This window comes from Channa argus, chromosome 12, assembly GCF_033026475.1.
Source record: "Channa argus isolate prfri chromosome 12, Channa argus male v1.0, whole genome shotgun sequence".
NCBI classification, from domain to species: Eukaryota; Metazoa; Chordata; class Actinopteri; order Anabantiformes; family Channidae; genus Channa; species Channa argus.
Genome location: NC_090208.1, coordinates 2,192,221 through 2,213,806, shown reverse-complemented (window position 1 = coordinate 2,213,806; position 21,586 = coordinate 2,192,221). Strand labels below are relative to the sequence as shown.

General features: G+C 41.0%; 3 protein-coding genes across 3 annotated transcripts in view; 1 reads left to right on the top strand and 2 right to left on the bottom strand.

Annotated features, from left to right (window-relative positions):
- Positions 1 to 21,586, top strand: part of LOC137137009 (GTPase IMAP family member 9-like) — a 49,462-nt gene that overhangs the window by 16,612 nt on the left and 11,264 nt on the right. The gene's annotated exons all lie outside the window — the stretch shown is intronic.
- LOC137137004 (butyrophilin-like protein 2) lies at positions 1,027 to 7,309 on the bottom strand. Its single transcript, XM_067522856.1, has 5 exons — positions 7,171 to 7,309; positions 6,616 to 6,942; positions 5,821 to 6,150; positions 2,801 to 3,133; positions 1,027 to 2,507 (listed from the first exon to the last, which is right to left on the bottom strand). The coding sequence occupies exons 1-5, from the start codon at positions 7,292 to 7,294 to the stop codon at positions 2,416 to 2,418; spliced, it is 1,206 nt and encodes a 401-aa protein (XP_067378957.1). The 5' UTR covers positions 7,295 to 7,309; the 3' UTR covers positions 1,027 to 2,415.
- On the bottom strand, positions 7,341 to 9,837 carry LOC137137062 (CD276 antigen-like). Its single transcript, XM_067522947.1, has 2 exons — positions 9,660 to 9,837; positions 7,341 to 7,690 (listed from the first exon to the last, which is right to left on the bottom strand). The coding sequence occupies exons 1-2, from the start codon at positions 9,787 to 9,789 to the stop codon at positions 7,341 to 7,343; spliced, it is 480 nt and encodes a 159-aa protein (XP_067379048.1). The 5' UTR covers positions 9,790 to 9,837.

The window sequence follows — 21,586 nt, the reverse complement described above, 5'->3', positions numbered from 1 at the left end:
ACTGCATAAGGTTGAGGCATAAAAACTTCAGGGTCAAGATAAGTTTAAAGATAAAATCCATAAAAACTAATTTGCAGTCACAACTTTCTTAAGTATGTAACAATCATCATTATATCGCACAACATCTCACTCTGGAGTTGAACCCTGGTCTTCTGGGGTAAACTCCTGTGTTTTGTGTTGTACCAGCCAACCACTCCATCCTCCTCCCTATGATGACTTTTCACTTCATGTACCACGTCATTACTTCCAAGTACCGGGGTTTCCACTGTACTTGACTGACACAGAGCATCAGCATGTGACGCCAGAGAACTGGACAAAGTGATGCATTTTGAGGTCTTGGGAATGAGAAGGTGCTGTAATGGCTGATCAGACCAATAAAAACACAGGGGAAACTGAAAGACAAAGACAACCAACAAACCTACAAACAGTTGGTCTATTAGATGTTGAAAAGAAAACAATTAGCCCAAACTGTTGTTCTCCTTCATTCTGGTCTTGTTCTGTTCCTGCTTCATGAAATCCTGCAGCACCACTCTGAGTGTAGCCGCCATTTTGTAACAGTTTTCTTGTAGCTTTGCAGAAACTTTTGAAATCTTTGTTAAGTCTCACCCCCTTAGTTACTGTTGCTAAGGTGTCAGGTTTGTAGTGTTCACTGGTAATAGAGTATTTTTAAGTTAAAGGTAAAGTGCTTTATTTGTCATTCTACGTACAACAAACCTACATCACATGCTCAATTGGAGGGTTAGTCCTGAGTGCGCTGCCACTATGAGCCAACCTGACCTGGTCCCTAACACGTACTCTGGAGCACTCGGAGGAAACCTATGCAAACATGGGAAGACCATGCAAACTCCACATAGAAAAGTCCTGTCCAGCGGGGAATCGAACCATTGAACTCTTCAGAATAAGAGCTTTCAGTGCTAACCAGTGAAGAATCTGAAAAAGAAGGTACACAGTGATTGAAAGGTGAAATATTTATGTAAAAAGTTTATTTGTAATTCACAGCACTAATGTGAAATAAACCGACAAATATTTGGTTAAAACATGTTTTTTTATTGCTGCTAATTAAAGAGTCAATTAGTCAATAGAATAAATTCTGACAACAAGTTATGAATCAGTACATGTGTGTATCTGTTGTGTGTGTGTCAGACTGATGAAGATTACAGGGTTGTTGAGTTTCTAATGGGAGTCATGTCATCAACTAACAGTAACATGAACATGTGGGAGGGTGGTCTGCTGTGAGGAGGAGCTCACTGCTAAAGTAACAGTAGAAAAAACCACGTCCACATGTGTAAAGACTGAAAGAAGAATACAAGCTGCACAAATACATGTTTTATTTGAATCCTGTGGGGGTTTGGAAGTAACAGTGACAGGAAAAAGGAATAAACTTTGATGTCATACACTGATGACAGAGGAAGAGGAATAAACGATGGCATCTGGAGCTAATGAAAAGGCTTCAGCTCCACCGTGGGAGGAAACATGACAAGTGTATAAACAGACAAGCTCTGCTCCACCTGGAATCAGCATCAACATTTATTGTTTGTTCTTTAGATTCTCTGCACAATGCATTTTTGGACTCATCTGGTCCAGGTCTGAACCACAGAATGTTGATGATTCTCCATTTTGAAGTGGTTCTCTCCTTAAATCTGTCCATGAATTAAACTGAAGCAGATTTCTGCAGAAACTGTATTTATGAGGCTCATGTGGCACAAATCTGGACTAAACTTGTACCTTCATGTTATCAACAGCATCCAGTTCTTTAGTCCACCAGCAGACATCAAACAGGAACCTCAGTACTGTCTTTATACCTCAGCTTGTAATTAAATGGTTGTTTTTAACTTGTCATTGTATTAAACATTTCTTCATGTCCCTCCATTGTTTTTGACTTTTATTATGATTTTATACCTGTAAAATACTCTGAGATCTTCTTTTGTATGAATTGTGCTTAATTAAATTATTGATTGATTAATTAATTTATAAAATACTTACAGAGGTTGTAGAAGTACATAAGTATTTACCTTAAAAACACTCTACTACAAGTATCACTTCAAATATTTTACTCAAGTTAAAGTACTAATTACAAAAACTTTACCCAAACAAACAGGACTTTAATCATTGGACCTTATGTCTCCTGCTCTTACTGAGGCTGTTCACTGTCACTTCCTTTTCATCTTCTTCTTCCTCACCACAGACAGGTTGACATGTGACATCACTGATCATCACTGATCGATAGTGAGTGTGAGAGAGTCAGGAGGAGTCAGACTCAAGAAGAAGAAGACAAAGTGTCCTCCTGTCTTCATCAGTGAGAGTCAGAGTGACCAAGAAGACAAAGTGTCTACATCCATCAGCTCCTTCACTTCCATTTTGTCTCTGATCCAAAGTCAGATCAAATCAATAATCAAAGATTGATCAACAGACTCATCAAACTGATTGATCAGCCATCAGAGGAGTTGGATCTGTGGAGCTGCTTCTGTTCCTGATGTCCACTGTCTCATCTTTGTCCTGAATTCTCTCTGCAGAGGAGACAGAATACAGTCAGACAGAAACAGCGTGTTACTCAACAAAAACACTTTGAAACTACTAAAGACTTCATTGATGACAACAACAACATTCACACTTCCCTTCCACTCTCTTCAGAATAAGAGCTTTTACTTCCTGTGGGAAGTTATTTGAGCAGCAGAACTTAATGCAAACATTGCATTCACACATACATGAGACCAGAACACATATTAATATGTGGAACTTAACACAGAAGACAAGAGACAAAAAAACAAAACCAAACACAGATAACACAGTGAAAACTGACCTTTGACTTTGAGCAACACAGTTTTTCTTCTCAGCATAGTGACGTCACAAATGACGTCGCATCTGTATGTTCCTGTGTCTCTGACTGTGGGGTGTTTCAGGGTCAGACTGAGGTCTCCAGTCTTCAGCAGGTCTTTCTTTATCTCTGTTCGGCCTCTATAACTTTTCCGTTGACTGTCAGGTTGGTCAGAGCCGTTCACAATCTTATGCACCATCACCCATCGTGTGCCTTCTTTTTTTTCCCACTCCACTGTAGCGTCCTCAGGCAGGTCACCAATGGTCCTGAAGGGCAGCTGGACAGACTCCACTCCCTCCTCCACCTCCACCTGACAGTCTGAGAGGACAACAAAGCATAACATCAGTTGGACAGACAGCAGCAGCAGTTTAGAGGACACAGTTGTAGAGAAAGCTGAAGGACAGAACCAGATCAGAGCAGAAGGTAACAGGGGACAGAAATCTAGAAACTAAAAGTAGCTTTTGATCAGAGTCTTGATGCTGTTGGGATGTTTTGTCCATGTGCTGCTTCACAGTAATGTCTCATCTCACACAATCATCTGTGACTGTGTCTCTGTGCAAAGATGGAGCCAATCATTGATCCAGTGATGGATCAACAGATGAGGATCAGAGTCAGTACAGGAAGTGGAAGAAGAGAAATTCCCTCATGTGATGGTGAAAGATTTCTTCTCTTTCACTTCTTCTCCAAACTTCAACTGGACTTTGATCAACTTTTCTTTTCTGTTTTTCTTCTGCAGCAACAAGAACTCAGTCGACTATCAGCCGTGTTTTCTTCACATTCTTCAACACAACTGGAAGATTTTCACTGATACAAACTATTAAAGCTGCTTTTCTTTCTGCTTTCAGCTTCTTCCTGATCAATACTGTCACACTCTGATTGCTCATCAATCAACTTATTGATATCAGTTTGTATTGTTACTTGGAAATGAGCTCCTGTCTTCTTCTTTGGTCACTTCCTCTTTTGATTGATCCCCAGTGAATCTGAAAAGTTGTGGAGGATCAGTATTTGTGATGGATGTGATGTTTTCATGTCTGATCTCTGTGGACTGTAGAGAACTGATCAGTCCAAAGAGCAGGACTTCATGTCCAATAACTGCCATGATATTGACCTGATGATTCAAGAAATCATCAGATGATCAGGAAATATTGATGCTTTCAGACTCTCAGACTGATCATTGTTCTTCCAGCTGATCTGGATCTGAAATGTTGCTCTCTGAAACAGACAGGACCTGGTCTTCTGTTTGGCCTCTTTAGAACCTGGGGCTGGATGGACTTTGTCTTTGTCTTTATCTGTCAGACACAGACTGATGACGAGCTGTGTCACAAACATTTCACTGTGTGGACTAACAACAGCAGCTAGAAGCTGTTGCCATAGCAACTCCATCCTCCATCTCCAAACATCAAATGTTAATAAATTCTTCTGGAAATGTTTTGACTGGTAGATTTTCACTCAAGTCCCTTCAGAGCTGCAGTCGCTATGAGCTCACTGAGGTCAGTAACTGTTTCTCTCTCAGGCTGATGTTTGCTTTTTAAACCAAAGTGTTTGGACATGGTTCTAAATCCCCCTGTGGACACATCTATTAGGCTCATGTTAGAGAACAGTCTCAGCAGAACAATCAACAAATCTGAGGAAATGATCTTTAGTGAATTCTCTTTAGGTCTCTGCTTGTATCATCCACCAAAAAGATTTATTTCAGCCAATCAGTGATAAGTGACTGTGTTTGTGGGAATGAAAGCCTGCATGTCCCTGATTCATGTCCACTGTGGTTCTGTGGGACGATCATCTCAGTCTGTCTCCTCCAGAACTAAGTGCAGCTCCATCCACCCTCTGACCCTGATGTGTGTGTTTGTATCAGCAGTGGACTGATACTGACTCACTTTACATCAGTAACAAAGGTTTAAAAAGATGAAGGTGAAGAAGAAGTTTGACTCCAGAAACATCCAAATGCTTCAAAGTGTTGATGTAGCAGCAGTAACTGTGCAGACAACAGAGAGGAGGAGCAGAGCAGAGTGGATTCAGGACCACAGCTCCAGTCCAGTCCAACCAGTCTAACAGGTGGACAGAAGACAACAGGACACTTGTCTGAGTTTCCCTATTGTTGTAATGTTATGGTCCATAGCTTTGTTTTCTGCTGTGGTTTCATCAGAAATGAGAATAATTCACCCAAAGTCTGTGATTCCTGTCAGTCAGAGCTACAGAATTTTATTACACAAAGATCCAATGAAGGAAAAAGATCCTAATATGTCTGCTGCTGGATTTAGATTCTGTCCAGTTCAGTGTCAATTCAAAGCTCACACTCTCTATAGACTGATAAGTCCTTCTAGACATGGACAGAGCTTCAATATTTGTCCACATTGAAGGAGACAACCCTAGTCACCAGTGTCCACTAACTATTGTCCTCTTTTTAAAAACCAAACTCTGGACTTTGCTCTGTTGAATCAGTTGATTTCAGTGCCTGATCACAGCAACATTCTCAGTGTCAGAGAGGACAGAACAATGTCTGTGGAGACATTAGAGGACAGCTCCATGTCTTATCTGTCCACCTAAACACAATTTCAGCTTTTGAAACTAATCCCAGCTTCTTGTTTTCTGCTCTCATGTGGTGATGGACATTTTCATTGTCACTGAAATAAGGTAGAGAGACAGAAAATGTCAAAGACATCCAGCCAGAGCAAACTCACCTTTTCCACCTTTGTCTCCAATTAGACCAACAATCTAGTTCATCCCAACACTTGTCTCAAGTTCTGTCTGCAGCTTCACATGATCAAGGACCTGTTGTTACCTGGACCTGATCTACTTCTGGTGGAGCTCAGTTCAAAGTTTCTCTCTGTCACAAATATTCACATTACACTGAAATGATAGTTTGGTTCCAGGAAAATTCATTTCAATTCACTGTTAGAGTCATGAAATAAAGTGAAATACATTCATAGAAACATACTGACAGTAATACTGCAGTTTCTCTTAGTATAACAACAGTTAGCTTAGCATAAAGACATTAAACTGACCTTTGACCTGGAGCTTCACATCTTTCTTCATCAGGATGTTTCCCTCCCTGCTGTAGACGGTGCAGGTGTAGGTCTTTTTGTCCCAGTCTGTGGGGTATTTCAGGGTCAGACTGAGGTCTCCAGTTTTCAGCAGGTTTCTCTTCATCTCTGTTCGACCTGTGTAACGATTGTGTTGTTCTTCAGGCTGGTCAGAGCCGTTCTCATACACATGGACTTTAAAGGTATATGGACTTAGTCTCCACTCCACTCTGACGTCTTCAGGCAGGTGAACTGTGGTTTTACAGGGCAGCTGGACAGACTCCATCTCTGAATCCACCTCCACCTGTGTGACTGAGAGGACAACAAAGCTCAACATCATGTGGACAGACAGCAGCAGCAGCTCTGACACATTTTCTTTGAGTGGATGAAGTGAAAACATGTTGAATGGTTCCAGTCTGAAATGTCTCCATGTCTCCATGTAACAGAGACAGTGTTGTCTTTGTCTTCAGTCCCTCAGTTTGGTTGTTAAACCTTTATTTCCTGTCTCTGACAGAGAATCACTGTCCCATCATCTGACTTCACTAACACTCAGTAAATGATATGAAGTCAAACATCACTAAGTTGGACCTGAACATTTTCTGTTGACTGTCTTTACTTTCTCCATGTTTCTGTAGCATCCTGACTGTGTCTTTTTTTTTCTCTGAAAGATGAAACTAGTAACAAAAGTTGCACAAAGGTGCACAGTGTTAGTTACTGTAGCTCTAGTTTAACTAGTTGATATAGTGACGATCACATCATGTTAACATTTAAACTGACCTTTGACCTGGAGCATCACTACTTTCTTCATCAGGATGTTTCCCTCCCTGCTGTAGACGGTGCAGCTGCAGGCTCCTCTTTCTTCATCTGTGGGGTATTTCAGGGTCAGACTGAGGTCTCCAGTTTTCAGCAGCTTTCTCTTCATCTCTGTTCGACATCTGTAAAACTCATCCTGTTCTCCAGGCTGGTCAGAGCCGTTCTGATACACATGCATCATCCAGTCTTTACTGTTCTTCCACTGCACTTTGGTGTCTACAGGCAGACAAACTGTGGTTTTACAGGGCAGCTGGACAGACTCCACCCCTGAATCCACCTCCACCTGGTAGCCTGAGAGGACAACAAAGCACAGCATCATGTGGACAGACAGCAGCAGCAGCTCTGATGGTAACAGGACCTCACTGTCCCATGAAGACACTCAGGAACTACTTATTGTGACTGATTCTCAGTTTGGTTCTGATTTGTTCCTCACTCTCAGTCTGTCTCAACAGTCAAGGAGCAACAAGAGTAAAGATGTGAACCATCAGCATTATGGGTAATGTAGTAGTAGAGACATACCTGACATGAAATAGTGACGGAAATGTACTAAAAGACCCCCAGTAACAATCAGAAGAACCAGGAGAACCAGGAGAACTTTGGCCCAGGATGGAAATCGTTCTGTGGAGAACATGAAGAACAACATGACCTCTGACCTCTGACCTGTATCTACAGCACTGACCTCTGACCTGTCACTGACCTTTGACCTGCAGCTGTACGTCTGTCACTCTCTGTTGAAATCTAAAACCTCTGACGGAGCAGGTGTAGGTTCCACTGTCAGACAGTTGCAGTTCTGTCAGATTCAGACTGAGGTCTCCAGTTTCCAGAGCATCAGGCATCATCGATGTTCGGCCGCTGTAAAGCTGGTTCTGGTTTTTAAGTTCATCACCTTCCTGCTGACGCTGGTGGACGGTTGAAGGACTGAGATCAGAGCGGCTCCACATCACTGTGGGGTCGTCCAGTTCAGAAGTGGGAAACTGACAGTGCATCAGGACAAACTGGTCTCCCTCATACATGTCCACAGCTGAGACATGCTGGGAAACTGTGAGGACACACAGACAGAGAGGGTCCATTTGGGAAAATGTTTTGATCTGTGGCACAAAGACTTCAGCTTCCTACCAGTGGCCCATGAGTCAGACAAACTGGACCAACTGTGTTTGTTCTGGTCTGATCTGCTACTTAAAGGACCAACAAACATACAGTACATTCAAAAGGCAAAATACTGCAGTACAAATATCAATATAAATACCCACAAGTAATTTGTTACTGTGTGAACTGAACCACATTAGTTTTCCACAGAAATAATCAGAAATGCTGTGATACGATTAAACAGATTTCTAACATTGCTGCATAGAGTAACTCTAAGGACACAAAATGATACTTGAGTAAATCCAATAAACAACTAAACATATCTATTATATTTTCATAGTAATCAATTACAAAGACAAGAGAAAGTATGTGAAGCCTCTGGAGTTCCCTTGTTTCCTGCAGTCATTGCTCAGATGAGGATGTGATGGATTTGATAGACAGCAATGTTCTGTCCTTTGTTGTTTTTGAAGAAACCTGTGAATATTTTAAGAGATAACAGGAAGTCATTTCAAAGACCAAATGGTAAATTGTAAAACTATTTCAGTTTTCATTAACGAAATAGTTTGTGTCCCATGTGAAGAACAGTATGTTATCAAACCGAGTTTTCTTATTTTCCTTTTCTTTACCATTCTTCTTTTTTCTGCTTCTATTCCAGTTTCAATCCCGACTTTATCTAATTCTTGTTCAACGCACATCTCCACCCAAGGCGTTGTTGGGATTTGGGAGGTTTGCACACCGGGGCCTCTGCAATTACAAGCTACACACAATTCCTTTCTCTGCGTAAGTAACAACAGTTACACATACTGGCAGAGAAGTATAATTCTGCCTAAAGGCACATTTTGAGCTGAAACTGTACACAGCCTGTAAGCGTGAGCCTGTGAGCCCAAGCTGAGGGCAGAGACGATTTATCAAATGCAGACAAATCTCCCAATTGTGAAGCTTTCCAGCACTTTTAGCTAAAAACTAAGAGTTTTCACAAATAATTAAAGATATTTAGTTTTTTGAGTGGAAGTGGATTTTACATATAAACAATTTAAATTATTTACAGTTACAGATTTGTGTAGACACACAAACTGACTGAAATTCAAGTCACAGCACAGACACACTGATTAAGACACAGTTACACAAACTCTCCACACATGTAGACAAATGCTTAGGCTACAATAATGATGCCATAGATGGGAGTTTTCAGACATACTCCACATTTTCTAAGCTTGTGTGAGTCCTGTGCATCATTCTGTGTTTGTGGTCACAGAAATATATCTATGTTGGTGTGTTTTTGCTTTTTAAACAACTGAGAACATTTTAAATCCAATCAAAAACCATATGAACCACAGATGGTCTTAAATCTGAGGACTTTGCAGACGACTTCCAAAAGAAAACAGCCACCATCAGGTCTGACATCAGCCAAGCACACAGTCCCATTACAGAGACATGTGGACAATGTGAAGACACACTGGACAGTTTTGTTCTGGTTGATGCTGAAACACTCAGGAAGGTTTTATCTAAACTGAAGTCTTCCACCTGTGCTCTTCACCCAATTCCCACCTCCTTTTTAAAAATCTCTGATGAGGTTTTAACTATTGTTACCAACTTTTCCCTGCAGCTCTTAAAAGTGCACTTGTTCAAGCTGTTTTTAAAAAAGCAGCTCAGATCCATCCACACCCAGTAGCTACAGACCTATTTCCAATGTCCCATTTTGAAGAAAACTAGTTTTTACATAACTAGCAATTTTCTTAACACAACCAACAAGTTAGAAATGTTTCAGTCAGGTCAGTCAGAATCCTGAAGAAGACAACTGAGGACAGTCTGACACATCCAGGAGGATTTCATCCAACAAACACATGGATCAGTTTAAGAGGAATCAAATCAAGATTAAAGACGTTGGATTAGTGAGATCAGAGGGAGGAAGGTGATCTTACCGTGTACGAGGATCATAAACACCACAAACATCTTCATCTTCACAAACAGCTTCAGGACATCAGTTCTGCTGACGTGCTGCTCATGTTTTACTGTCTGTGTAGACACAGTGTCAGTTCCACTAGCAACCATCTCTGATCCCTGCAGACATGTCTCTGCTGCTTCATGCTTTCATTCTCATTTGTACTTGCTGTACTTTTGACCTTGGACCTGTTAATGATCTACCAGCTTCACCCATTTGGACGTGTTTACCTGGACTGTACAATAAAAAGCTGAATAACATCTGTTGCTTTTTATCACTTTATTTTAACATCCTGGACACAGTCATTGCTGAAACTGAAAATCTGATTTCAAAGTAAAGTCTGGACCTGATGATGCTGTAAACTGTATTTTCTCTCACGTTTCATCATCAGCCTCTGCTTCCAGACAAAATGCACCGACAATCTGCAAAAATACATGTTTGTTCATCACAGTGTCTTTACTGAAGAAGTTTGAATAAATTAGTGGTTTAATCTACATTTCTGCACTAAAATGTCCAGAAACCCCACATCTTTGGAAGACTTGAGGCTGCATGTGTTTATTTCTACTTTGGTGTGTTTACTATTAAATCATCTTACAACAACATTTTGCAAGCAGCAGGACTCATCTGAATAAGACACAAGCTTCCAGTGGGAGTCTGACACAGAATGCTCACTGGAGTCCTCCACTTGGCTCTGACCCTTCCTCTGAAAGTGGAGAGGACACTGAGCTTCCTGAAAATACAGTGAGTGGACAGCAAAGACCTAAAAAAAGACGTCTTCTACCATCTGCACCAAGTGTAACAGGTGCAGATGTTGATTTAAAAATATATTCACACACACACACAAACTCTTGGGCCCCTGGTTGTCACACGCCTCCATAATATAACTGGCAGCTATACAACAATGTCATACATTAGCCTCCAATGGGAAAACGGCTGCATCTGGTGGAATCCTCTGGCCCTGTCGGACGACCAATGTCCTGCCCTGACACAGGAGGCCTGGATCCCGGCTAAAAGAAGACATCGGACGACACCTGCTGCAGCTTAAAGCTCCATCAGACCACTTCCCTGGTCCAGGTGGAGAACCGGTTCACTGTTCACTGAGAAGCTGGAAAGGCCAACTTCCCCTGCAGCGGTTCCCTCCGACTGCCTGCCCCATGAGATGCTAGAAGGCTCGACCCCCACAGGTGTCTGCTCCACCTCCCGTGGGCAGCACGGTCAGGACATGCTGCTGGGGCCGAGCCAGAACTGAAACGCCACCACCACCACCACCGTGTCTCCAGAGAGGAATCCACATGATGCTCCACCACAGATGGTTCTTCATCAGTTCCCACGCTGGGTTGGGTGTTGGCTGGTTCTCCAGACTCCTCAGTCTGCACACATGGCTTCAACCACAAGAACCACACACAGACTCATTGACATTGATAATTTCAATATTTTCTGGGATCGTCCTCAGAACTTCAAACAAGATGGACTGCACCTGAACTTCTTGGGATCACGGATGTGGACTGAGAACATTGTCCACAGCGACTCAGTCTCCTGCATCCTCAGCTCCAACACCCGACAACATCCACAGGTATAAACAGTCTGAGATACTTATAGAATCTGATGTTACCAACAGACAAAATGCAGCTGTTATGGATTTTAACTTTTCACCCAGAGAATTTTATTATTTTAATGAATGTTATGATCTTAACCACACTGCTCTTTGTCCTATAGAGACTATGTCTGAACCAAAACCCAAAACTATTAAATGTGGATTATTAAATATCAGATCTCTCTCTTCTAAATCTCTGTTAGTAAATGACTTAATAAACGATCATCATGTACCGTCCTCCAGTCCCTTATTCAGAGTTTATGATTGAATTTAGTGCTTAGTACAGATAAAGTCATTATAGTGACTTTAACATTCATGTATTTGTGATGGAAAATCAAGTCTGATTAAATGATGCATTTGACTCTCAGCATTTTACTTGGTTATAATGGCAACTTGTACTTTTGAAGGATGTTTAAATGTTGTTCAAACTTAATAAAAACTAACACTGACTTAGCTTCAGCAGGAAACATGCAAGTGGATGCTGTAAGGAAGCTGCCCAACAGGAAGTATCTCAAACACACACACACACACACACACACACACACACACACACACACAGTCTCAGACATTTTATCATCACTCACTGCAGTGCAAAAATTTTCTATCTCTGAGAAAGAAACGTAAAATTTTTTTAAAAAAAGTTTTCCTAAACACTGCTAAAGTTGACACACAGGTTAAACTATGTGTCCAAAGGGGGAATGTTGATTTATTACAGCAACTGACATGTACTCAAAACTAAATAAGTACGAAGAAGAAAGTCTCCTTGGACTGAGGTTTCTCTGGTTGTTGTAATGAACATGGGGATAAGAGGAAAAAATAATAATAAAATTGTTTGGGAAAATGACATGTTGTATTGCCAGACTGCACTATATCTACTATACTGCAACTATATATATATATATATATATATATATATATATATTTGTGTATATACATGTATATATATATATATTTATATATATATATATATATATATATAGTGTCTGTGACTCAGTTTTAGTTTTTGCCTCATCTGTTTAGTCCATGTTTACTTTTCCTTCTGGTTCTTCAGCTCAACCCCTGTTTAGTCCTGTAATGTGTGTGTGCCTAAAACTTATCTTCTCACCAAACCCCTCTCGCCTTGTCGCACTTGGTTCCACCCTAAATACCAAACCTGACAGACTGGTTCTCTGTGTCCCCTCTGATCAATGTCCCTGACCTTCATTCTTCAATAGATCATCTACTTTCCCCATTTTCTGGATGTTTCCAGCAGCTTGTCCCATTTCTGCTTCAAAAACAGTTGTTGCTTCCCACAGATCAGATATATGTATGTTTCTTTTCTGAAGCTTCATCAGCAGCCACAGAGCTGCAGTTACTTCAGATGACAAAGGCTGTGCTTCCATTCCAGATGACTGCAGACAGTCCACTAAAGTCAGTTGTGTGGGACAAAGGAAGTTTCTCTTACCGTGTATGAAGATCACAAACTCCACAAACATCTTCATCTTCCTGCTAAAACTGCAACAAATCCTCCTTAAATCAGCTTCTTCCTAAACTAACTGCAGGTTCACAATGGGTCTAATCTACTGACACTTAAAGTGAAAACTTCAGTTTAACGTTTAGCACATGGTTAATTTACACAATCATGCTTCAGGTGAACCGGCTTTATACAAACACACTGTAGAGTAGAGGTGACACTGGTTAAATAGACACACACAAAAACACACACACACACTAAGTGTAGCTGTTTATAAAGCTCCATCAAAAGTCACATTTCACCTTGTTTTTCCACTTCATGACATAAAGCAGCAGCTGATGATTCATACAGGACCATGATCCAGATCAAAAGTGTCATTTAGAACAACAGCTTTTTAACATGATGGAGAACATTTTAAACATGAATAAACACATAGAAGGTCCTAAATCTGGTGGTCTGCCATCTATGCTTTTAACCCAATTCCCTCCTCTGCTTTTCAAAACATTTTTATTCATTTTTCCTTCATTGTCTGATGAGGTTTTAATTATTCTCAACCACTCTGTGCAAATGGGTGTTTTCCCTACAGCTCTCTTTACTTATTAAACCTGTTTTTAAAAAAGCAGCTCAGATCTATCCACACCCAGTAGCCACAGTCCAATTTCTCAGAATCTTTCTCGTCCTATTCTTAAACACATTTTTTAGAGAAATTAGTTCTTACAATACAACAAGTTGGGTAGTGTTTCAGTGTGTTTCTGCACTCGTCACAGTACAGAGACAGTTTGACAGCTTCCTGCTCGTCTCCTCTGTTTGCACAGGCGTCACACACTGTGACACTTATCAAGTTCTCACTAGGTCACAAAAATCTAGACTATAGGTTTTTGAATGTCAGCAGATACTGTGCATAATAAACATGGATTCACAAATACTTCATGTATTTATTGTCATCATAGTCTTCCATAAGTGCACCATTGTTACCTAATGTCTATAATAACTTGTCATAAAAGATTCATTAATATAAACAATATAGTGCTAATAACTGAAGTAGTTGAATCTCTATTCAACTATTTTAAAGTATTTGTTTTTTTCTTGAAAGTGTCCGCTACGCAACCGAACTTTCCTGTTGAACAAGGCCTTTAGCAAAAATGTAGATTTTACACATTTTACTTTTCTTATTATAGTTTTTAATTTGTTAAAGAAAAATCTTTATTTTTTTTTTTTAAATATAGGCTTAAGTAATACATTGTAAAATAGGACTGTATAAAAGAACTCACCTGTAAAATATGCCATGTTTTCCAAAGGCTTTTGATACTGTAAGGAGATAGAGGGGAGGGGATGGGGAGGAGAGACCTCTGTGATGAACAAACATGTATTTTTGCAGATTGTCGGTGCATTTTGTCTGGAAGCAGAGGCTGATGTTTGAAACGTGAGAGAAAATACAGTTTACAGCACTGTCTTCATCAGGTCCGGACTTTACTTTGAAATCAGATTTTCAGTTTCAGCAATGACTCTGTCCAGGATGTTAAAATAAAGTGATAAAAAGCAACAGATGTTATTCAGCTTTTTATTGTACAGTCCAGGTAAACACGTCCAAATGGGTGAAGCTGGTAGATCATTAACAGGTCCAAGGTCAAAAGTACAGCAACTACAAATGAAAATGAAAGCACTCACTGATCCATGTGTTTGTTGGATGAAATCCTCCCGGATGTGTCAGACTGTCCTCAGTTGTCTTCTTCAGGATTCTGTCCCTGTAGCTTCTTCATATTCTTACAGCTTGTGTTCCCAGCAGTAACAATGATCCTTTGCTGTGGTCTTTTTGCTGAGAGCAGCATCAAATGTGGATGGAAATGTTGGGCTTCATTCAGACAAATGTTGAGTTTCCAGGCTGCTCACACTGCAGAGGACACATTCACTTTGTCCCAGTCCTTCAACACCTGTCCAACCACAACAGTTTGTGTAGTTCCTAATAAAAAGGCCAATAACAAACTAAACAAAAACTCATTTTCTTTATCATTCAGAGAACACACTAAACTGAGACACTGTCCAGTTTCAGCAGCAAGTGGCAAAATACCAGATGAAAACACAGATTTTTGATACAGATGTATTGAAAGTGTTATGGTTTCTGTGTGCTGTATGTCTGCTGTACCCTACTGGTGTTGTTCTGTCAGGAATGCTGTTTAATTCAGAAAAAGGTTCATTAAATCCAACATGCAGTTCATCGTTTCAGCCACCAGGTGTCACAAAGTGTCGTCCTCGTCATCAGTCCACAGTAATGAATCCTAATGTCTCTGGATACAGTAACAACTAGTACTGACAACTAGTTTTAAATCTGATCTGTCACACAGCTGCTGTCATAACTTTGTTTATGTGACTTTGTCAGATGATGTGATGGACATAAGATGTTTTATAGATTGTGTCTCTGTCCCTTTAACGTGGGTCATGATGAGATTACATTACTGTTTCATACATGTTCAGTCAACCTGTTTCCTAAAAGGTTCATAAGCATCTAAACTGTAAAATCATTTTGAAGGGAACATTTGATATTTAGATTATAGCTCACTGCAACATGTCTTTAACAAATAACCTGATACATTTATCTACAGACATGTGAACATTTGTCCATCACTCTACCAGAGTGGTGAACTGGTAAAGTGATGTGCTTTAATGTCAGATTTGTGAGTTTAATTCGAACGTTGTTCCATGACAAAAACATAACCAATGATCAGTTTTAAAGTCTTTTCATTATTTATTAAAATAAGTTCTCCTCTCTTCCTCTAGTTGTAAGCACAGGTCTACAGATCACCAGTGTTATACAAACTGCACAAATGCTGCAGTGGAAATGTTTGTGTGTAAATATTGTTAAATGTTACATGAATTAGCAGCTCCTCCTTTCTCATCTCAACATGTACTGCACTGACTTTTCCACACAATGACACAATGATTTCTAAACAAATACTTATGCAGTTATTTTCCTTATACTTTAGTATTAGAATTCACTTAAAAGCGTCTCTTATCCTGAAGTGATCACAGTTCGCAAGTCGGCCTCTAAAACTGCAGATCTGACCTGAACATGCTGTAGGTTTGATTATATCACTTTATCAAAATTGGGTCCATAAATTTGACCTGAAGATTTCAGCCCAGTGAGATCCACGCTGCCAGCAGAGATCTCAGTCTGCTGCCCCGCTGGCAGGACAAGTGCAAGACTCAGTATGGGTCTGGGTCTTCTCAGGGTCTGAGTCTTTGAGGTTCAAAGATGTTGAATTTTCATCCCAGGACTGACGCTGTGTTGAGTTTTTGATGCAGACCTCTCTGCCAGAGAATGAGTGATTTTGAAAGATGAAAGCTGCTGTCAGCTGTTGGCTAAACTACAACAACCACCTCCCACTGCTGTCAATGTGGTTTGTGTATTAGTTCCCAGAAGGCAGAGACAGCAAGAGGAGAGTGAATTGAAAAGAAGAATGAGAAACAGAAACTTACTCCAAAAGGGAGGACAGGAGAAAATAAACTAGGGGAACTATGAATTGAGACTAAATAGTTAAAACAAAGAATAATAGGAAACTAATGAGAACTGTGAGAAAACAGAAAACCAACAAACAGTGACAGACAAATTATCAAAACCTCAGCAATAAACTGAGACCTAACAAGCAGGTTTAACAAAAGTTAAACAAGGTATTTAAATAGTGACACCATATGGCTTTGATAGTTGCCTTTGTAGTTTAACTTTTATGTTTAGTTGTCAGTGGTCAAGGGAACATTGCATAGCAAGGTTTGTTACAAGAGATGCATTCAGCTCAGCTACTGAAGGGAGCAGACGTGACACGATAACTGGAGCAGAGGAACTGACTACAAGGTGGTGTCTTTTTTGCCATTAGGGCAGACATGGGCAAACTAAGGCCCGTTGGGCTTATTAATCCGGCCCACCGATCGTGACCAAATTATATTAAAATGGGTGTGGGTAAACCTTGTTCAGTTTACCTTTCCCCTACAATGCCCACGTTTTCTCCAAAAGATGGCGCACTTCAGCTACATTAACCTTGTTTGCGTGTATTACTCTCTTCTTCTCTTATGAGCCCTCCTGCAAAAATGAGCTTGTCAAAGAAAAGAAAAGTGGATAGCGAGCACCGAGTGTTTAATACAGAGTGGAAAACAAAATACTTTTTCACTGAAGTCCGATCAAAGGCTGTAGGCCTAATATGCCAAGAAACTGTTGCGGTTTTTAAAGAGTACAATATCAGCCTCACTTTGCTACGAAGCATGCTAACTAAGCTAGCAAGCAGTCAACGCAGGAACGGCGGCTACGGCTCAGAGGTTGGCAGCCAATTTACAGATTCAGCAACATTTTTTTCACCGCCAAACAACAATTCAAGAGTCAAGTACCAAGGCAAGTTTTTGCTGGCATTCAAATTAGCAAAAGCTAGCAAGCCTTTCTCCGAAGGCGAGTTTTTAAAAGAATGCATGGTAGGGGCAGCAGGTGTCTTGTGTCCGGAGAGCCAAGGCAAGTTTAAAAAAATCACGCAGAACTGTGACTCGCCGTGTGGAACTGATTGACGAAGATATAGCCAACAAATAAACAAAAAAGCTGAGTCCTTCAAGTTATATTCACTAGCACTGGATGAAAGCAACGACTTAAAAGACACTGCTCAGCTATTAATTTTCATCCGAGGGATTAATGATAGTTTTGACATAACGGACGAATTTTTGAGCATTGAGTCCCTGAAGGGAACAACTTGGGGAGAGGATTTATTTTCCTTCACTGCATCCTCCATCAGGAATCGCTTTGCAAGTCTACATTGCAGCTTAATCATGTCGTGAATCCAGTCGTAAAACTTGTCAACTTTATACGCGCACGGGGACTTCAGCATCGTCAGTTCATCAAGTTCCTAGAGGAAACTGATGCGGATCATCAGGAGTTGCTGTACCACTCTCGTGTCCGCTGGTTGAGTTTGGGCAAAGTGCTTCAACGAGTGTGGGACCTGAAAGAGTAGATTGGTGTATTTTTGGAGTCGGTGGGGAAATCTGACGAATTTCCTGAGCTAAGCAACAAGAACTGGATTTGTGATTTTGCGTTTGCTGTGGACATATTTTCACACAGGGGAAAGATCAGTTTGTGCACGACATGTACAAACATGTTACAGCCTTCAAATCTAAGCTAACTTTATTCTCCAGACAAATTGCAAACACATCTTTCACTCATTTCGCCACACTTGGCCTGCAGAAAGAGGCGACGTGAAACGTAAACAAATACAGCAAATTACTGGATGACCTGCACGGAGAATTCAGCCATCGCTTCTCTGACTTTGAAAACATTGAAAAGTCACTTCAGCTGGTGTCCTGTCCCCTGTCACAAGACCCTGCAACCACACCACAAGAAGTGCAATAGGAACTGATCAATCTTCAGTCTGACTCCGTATTAAAGGAGAAGTTCAGCTCTCTTAAACTGAATGACTTTTATGCTTCACTTAACGAAGCCATGTTTCCAAACCTCCGGAGGACGGCACAGAAGATGCTGACTTTGTTTGGTTCGACCTTCGTATGTGAGTGGACATTCAGCGTCATGAACATCAACAAAGCCTCTCACAGATCCAGGTTAACTGACCAACACCTTGGGTCTATCCTGAGAATTGCCACAACAAAACTTACTCCAGACTTTGATGAACTGGCAAAACAAGGAGTTTCAACACTGTTCCCACTAAACTTGAGTTTTGAGTTTTTCTGCTGTGTTTATTCAACTGAAATTTAATAAATAATTAAATTATTTAATTAATGCATTTGGAAAACAATTTGTACAATGAGCCTTGCATGTTCATGCTTTGCTACATGTTACAGGCCAAATCTCTAATGTAATATATGTATATATATATATATATATATATATATATATCCTGGCCCAGTCTGTGAAATTTTAGAACCCAATGTGGCCCGTCAAAAAGTTTGCCCACCCCTGCATTAGGGGCATACTTTTAAACACTGTAAAAAACTACAGAATTCTTCTTACAAGGATAAGATAGACTTTCACAAGAGCAAAGGCTTATGGTTCAGATGTCTGAAGCCAGGACATATGAGGAGGTAAACTGTCAGTTCTGCTCAGGGACGCACCCTACTTTGCCACACCTTAAAGGAGTGCGAATACCCTTCATCAGCACAGACATAGGGCTGTTGATTGAAACTAATGTTGCAGAAGTGATGGAACCCTTAGTCATTCCTGGCATCAACAAGGGGCCTTATGCAGTCAGAACCATACTGGGTTGGACGGTCAATGGGCCACTGAAAGAATCTGGTTACAACATAACCAGAGATGAAATAACGCAAGTTGCGTCAAATCGTATATCCGTTGCCAAGCTGGAAGACCTGTGGAATCAACAGATTAAGTATGACTTTCCTGAGGGTGGTCAAGAGAAGAAGTATGAGATGGCTAAGGCAGATCGTCTGGTCATGGAGAGAGTGTCACAATCTGCTAAATTGGTAGATGGACACCACTGCCTTAGTCTCCCATTGAAGGATTTGGACATTAAAATGCCAAAAAATCAGGCCTTAGCAGAACAACGTGCTACAACTCTGAAGAGGAAGTTTCTCAGGAATCCCTCAATTAGGATGGATTATCTTGCCTTCATAATTGATACGATCACAAAAAAATATGCAGTGAGGGTTCCAGATAAGGACCTTGGCCGCAGTGATGGGAAGGTTTGGTATATTCCATATCATGGGGTGTAACACCCTAAAAAGCTTAAGCTTCATTTTGTGTTTGACTGTGGCGCGTCTTATCAGGGAACCTCATTAAATGAGCAACTCCTTCAAGGACCTAATCTTACTAGCACAATAATTGATGTTCCGACTAGAAGGCAATCTTCCACCAGGTAAAGGTCAGAAGGCGGTGACCTACTCAGATTCTTGTGGTGGCCAGATGGTGACTTTAATCAGCCGATGGCAGAATACAGGATGGAGGTGCATCTGTTCGGAGCCACTTCATCACCCAGTTGTGTTAGCTATGCTCTCAGGCGATGTGCAGAAGACAACACACATCTGTTTGATGCCTGCACAGTAAATACAGTGCTGCAAAACTTCTATGTAGATGACTGTCTAAAGTCAGTTGACACTGTTGAAAAGGCCGAGTCTCTTTACCACAGTTTGAAGACTGTATGTCAGATGGGTGGCTTCAGATTAAACAAATGGATCAGCAATGATTGGATGGTGTTAGCAGCCATTCCATAGGAGGAGAAGGCGATAGAAATAATGGATCTGGATCTGGATCAAAATGCACTTCCAATGGAAAAGGTTATTGGGCGTGCAATGGTGCATTCAGTCAAATCAGTTCATGTTCAGGGTGTGTATGATCCATTCAGAATGCTTGCGTCTGTGAATTTATATGCTAGGAAAATTATGTAGGAGCTTTGTAGGATGAGATTGGGATGGGATGAGACAGTGCCTGAACATCTTGCCCAAAGGTGGCCTCTTTGGGTACAAAGTCTAGAGCAGTTAAATCCCCTTGGAATTGATAGATGTTACAAACCAAAAGGCTTTGGTCAGACCGTGTCTGCTCAACTGCATCACTTTGCAGATGCTAGCGACGACGGCTATGGGACAGTAACATACTTAGTCCAGCAAAACATCAGTAACCAAGCTCACTGTGCCTTTGTGTTGGGAAAGCCAAGGGTTGCCCCCTTAGAACCCATGACTATCCCTCATTTGGAGCTTACTGCAGCAACCTTAGCGGTTCGTATGGATAAAATGCTAAGGAAGGAGTTGGAGTTACCAATGGAGGACTGTGTACTGGACTGACAGTACAGCGATGCTAAAATACATCAGCAACGAGACATTAAGGTTTCACACGTTTGTAGCTAATAGGGTGTCTGCGATTCAGCAGACTTCAACAGTCTCACAGTGGCACTATGTTAACTCTCAGATGGTGCATCAAGGGGGCAGAACGTGAAAGCCTTTCTGCGTAATAAGAAGTGGGTATCCGGACCTGACTTCCTTACACAGGAAGTCGAGAATTGGCCAAGGAATCCAGACTTGCAAGAAATTGAAGTAGCCGATCCTGAGGTGAAAAGAAATGTCACAGTGAATGTTTTCAGTTGAAGAAAGAACTTATATAATGCAAAGGTTGACCGGGTACTACTCATCATGGACACGCGGGCTGAAAAAGCTGAACTACAAAACAAGAAAGAAGAACCTAACTGTGGATGAGCTTCAGGAAGCAGAGGTAGAAATAATTCATCACTGCCAGCGGAAGAGATTTGCTGATGAAATTTCAGATCTGTCAAAAAAGGAACCAGTGAATCGGAGCAGCCACATACATAAACTTAATCCACCCAGAGTCTTCACATACTTTCTCTTACTTCTTCTTTTCCTTTGGGCTGTTCCTTTTCAGGAGTCTCCACAGTGAATCATGTGCCTCCATCTAACTGTGTCCTCTGCATCCTCTTCTCTCACACCAACTAACTTCATGTCCTCCCTCACTACATCCATAAATCTCCTCTTTGATCTTCCTCTAGACCTCCTGCCTGGCAGCTCCAACCTCAGCATCCTTCTACTGATATATTCACAGTTTCTCCTCTGAACATGTCCAAACCACCTCAATCTGGTCTCTCTGACTTTATCTTCAAAACATCTAACATGATCTGTCCCTCTGATGTCCTCATTCCTGATCCTGTCCATCCTTGTCACTCCCAAAGAGAACCTCAACATCTTAAGCTCTGCTACCTCCAGCTCTGCCTCCTGTCTTTTCTTCAGAGCCACTGTCTCTAAGCTGAACAACATCTCTGGTCTCACCACCGTCTTGAACATCTTTCCTTTCATTCTTGCTGATACTCTTTTATCACACAACACACTTGACACTTTTCTCCACCCGTTCCAACCTGCCTGC

Coding starts and splice junctions, on each gene's coding strand:
- LOC137137004 (XM_067522856.1), bottom strand. CDS start 7,294: ATGTTGTTCTTCATGTTCTCCACAGAACGATTTCCATCCTGGGCCAAA. Junction 6,943..7,170: donor CCGTCACTATTTCATGTCAG/GTATGTCTCTAC, acceptor TTGTCCTCTCAG/GCTACCAGGTGGAGGTGGAT. Junction 6,151..6,615: donor AGTGATGCTCCAGGTCAAAG/GTCAGTTTAAAT, acceptor TTGTCCTCTCAG/TCACACAGGTGGAGGTGGAT.
- LOC137137062 (XM_067522947.1), bottom strand. CDS start 9,789: ATGGTTGCTAGTGGAACTGACACTGTGTCTACACAGACAGTAAAACAT. Junction 7,691..9,659: donor GTTTATGATCCTCGTACACG/GTAAGATCACCT, acceptor GTGTCCTCACAG/TTTCCCAGCATGTCTCAGCT.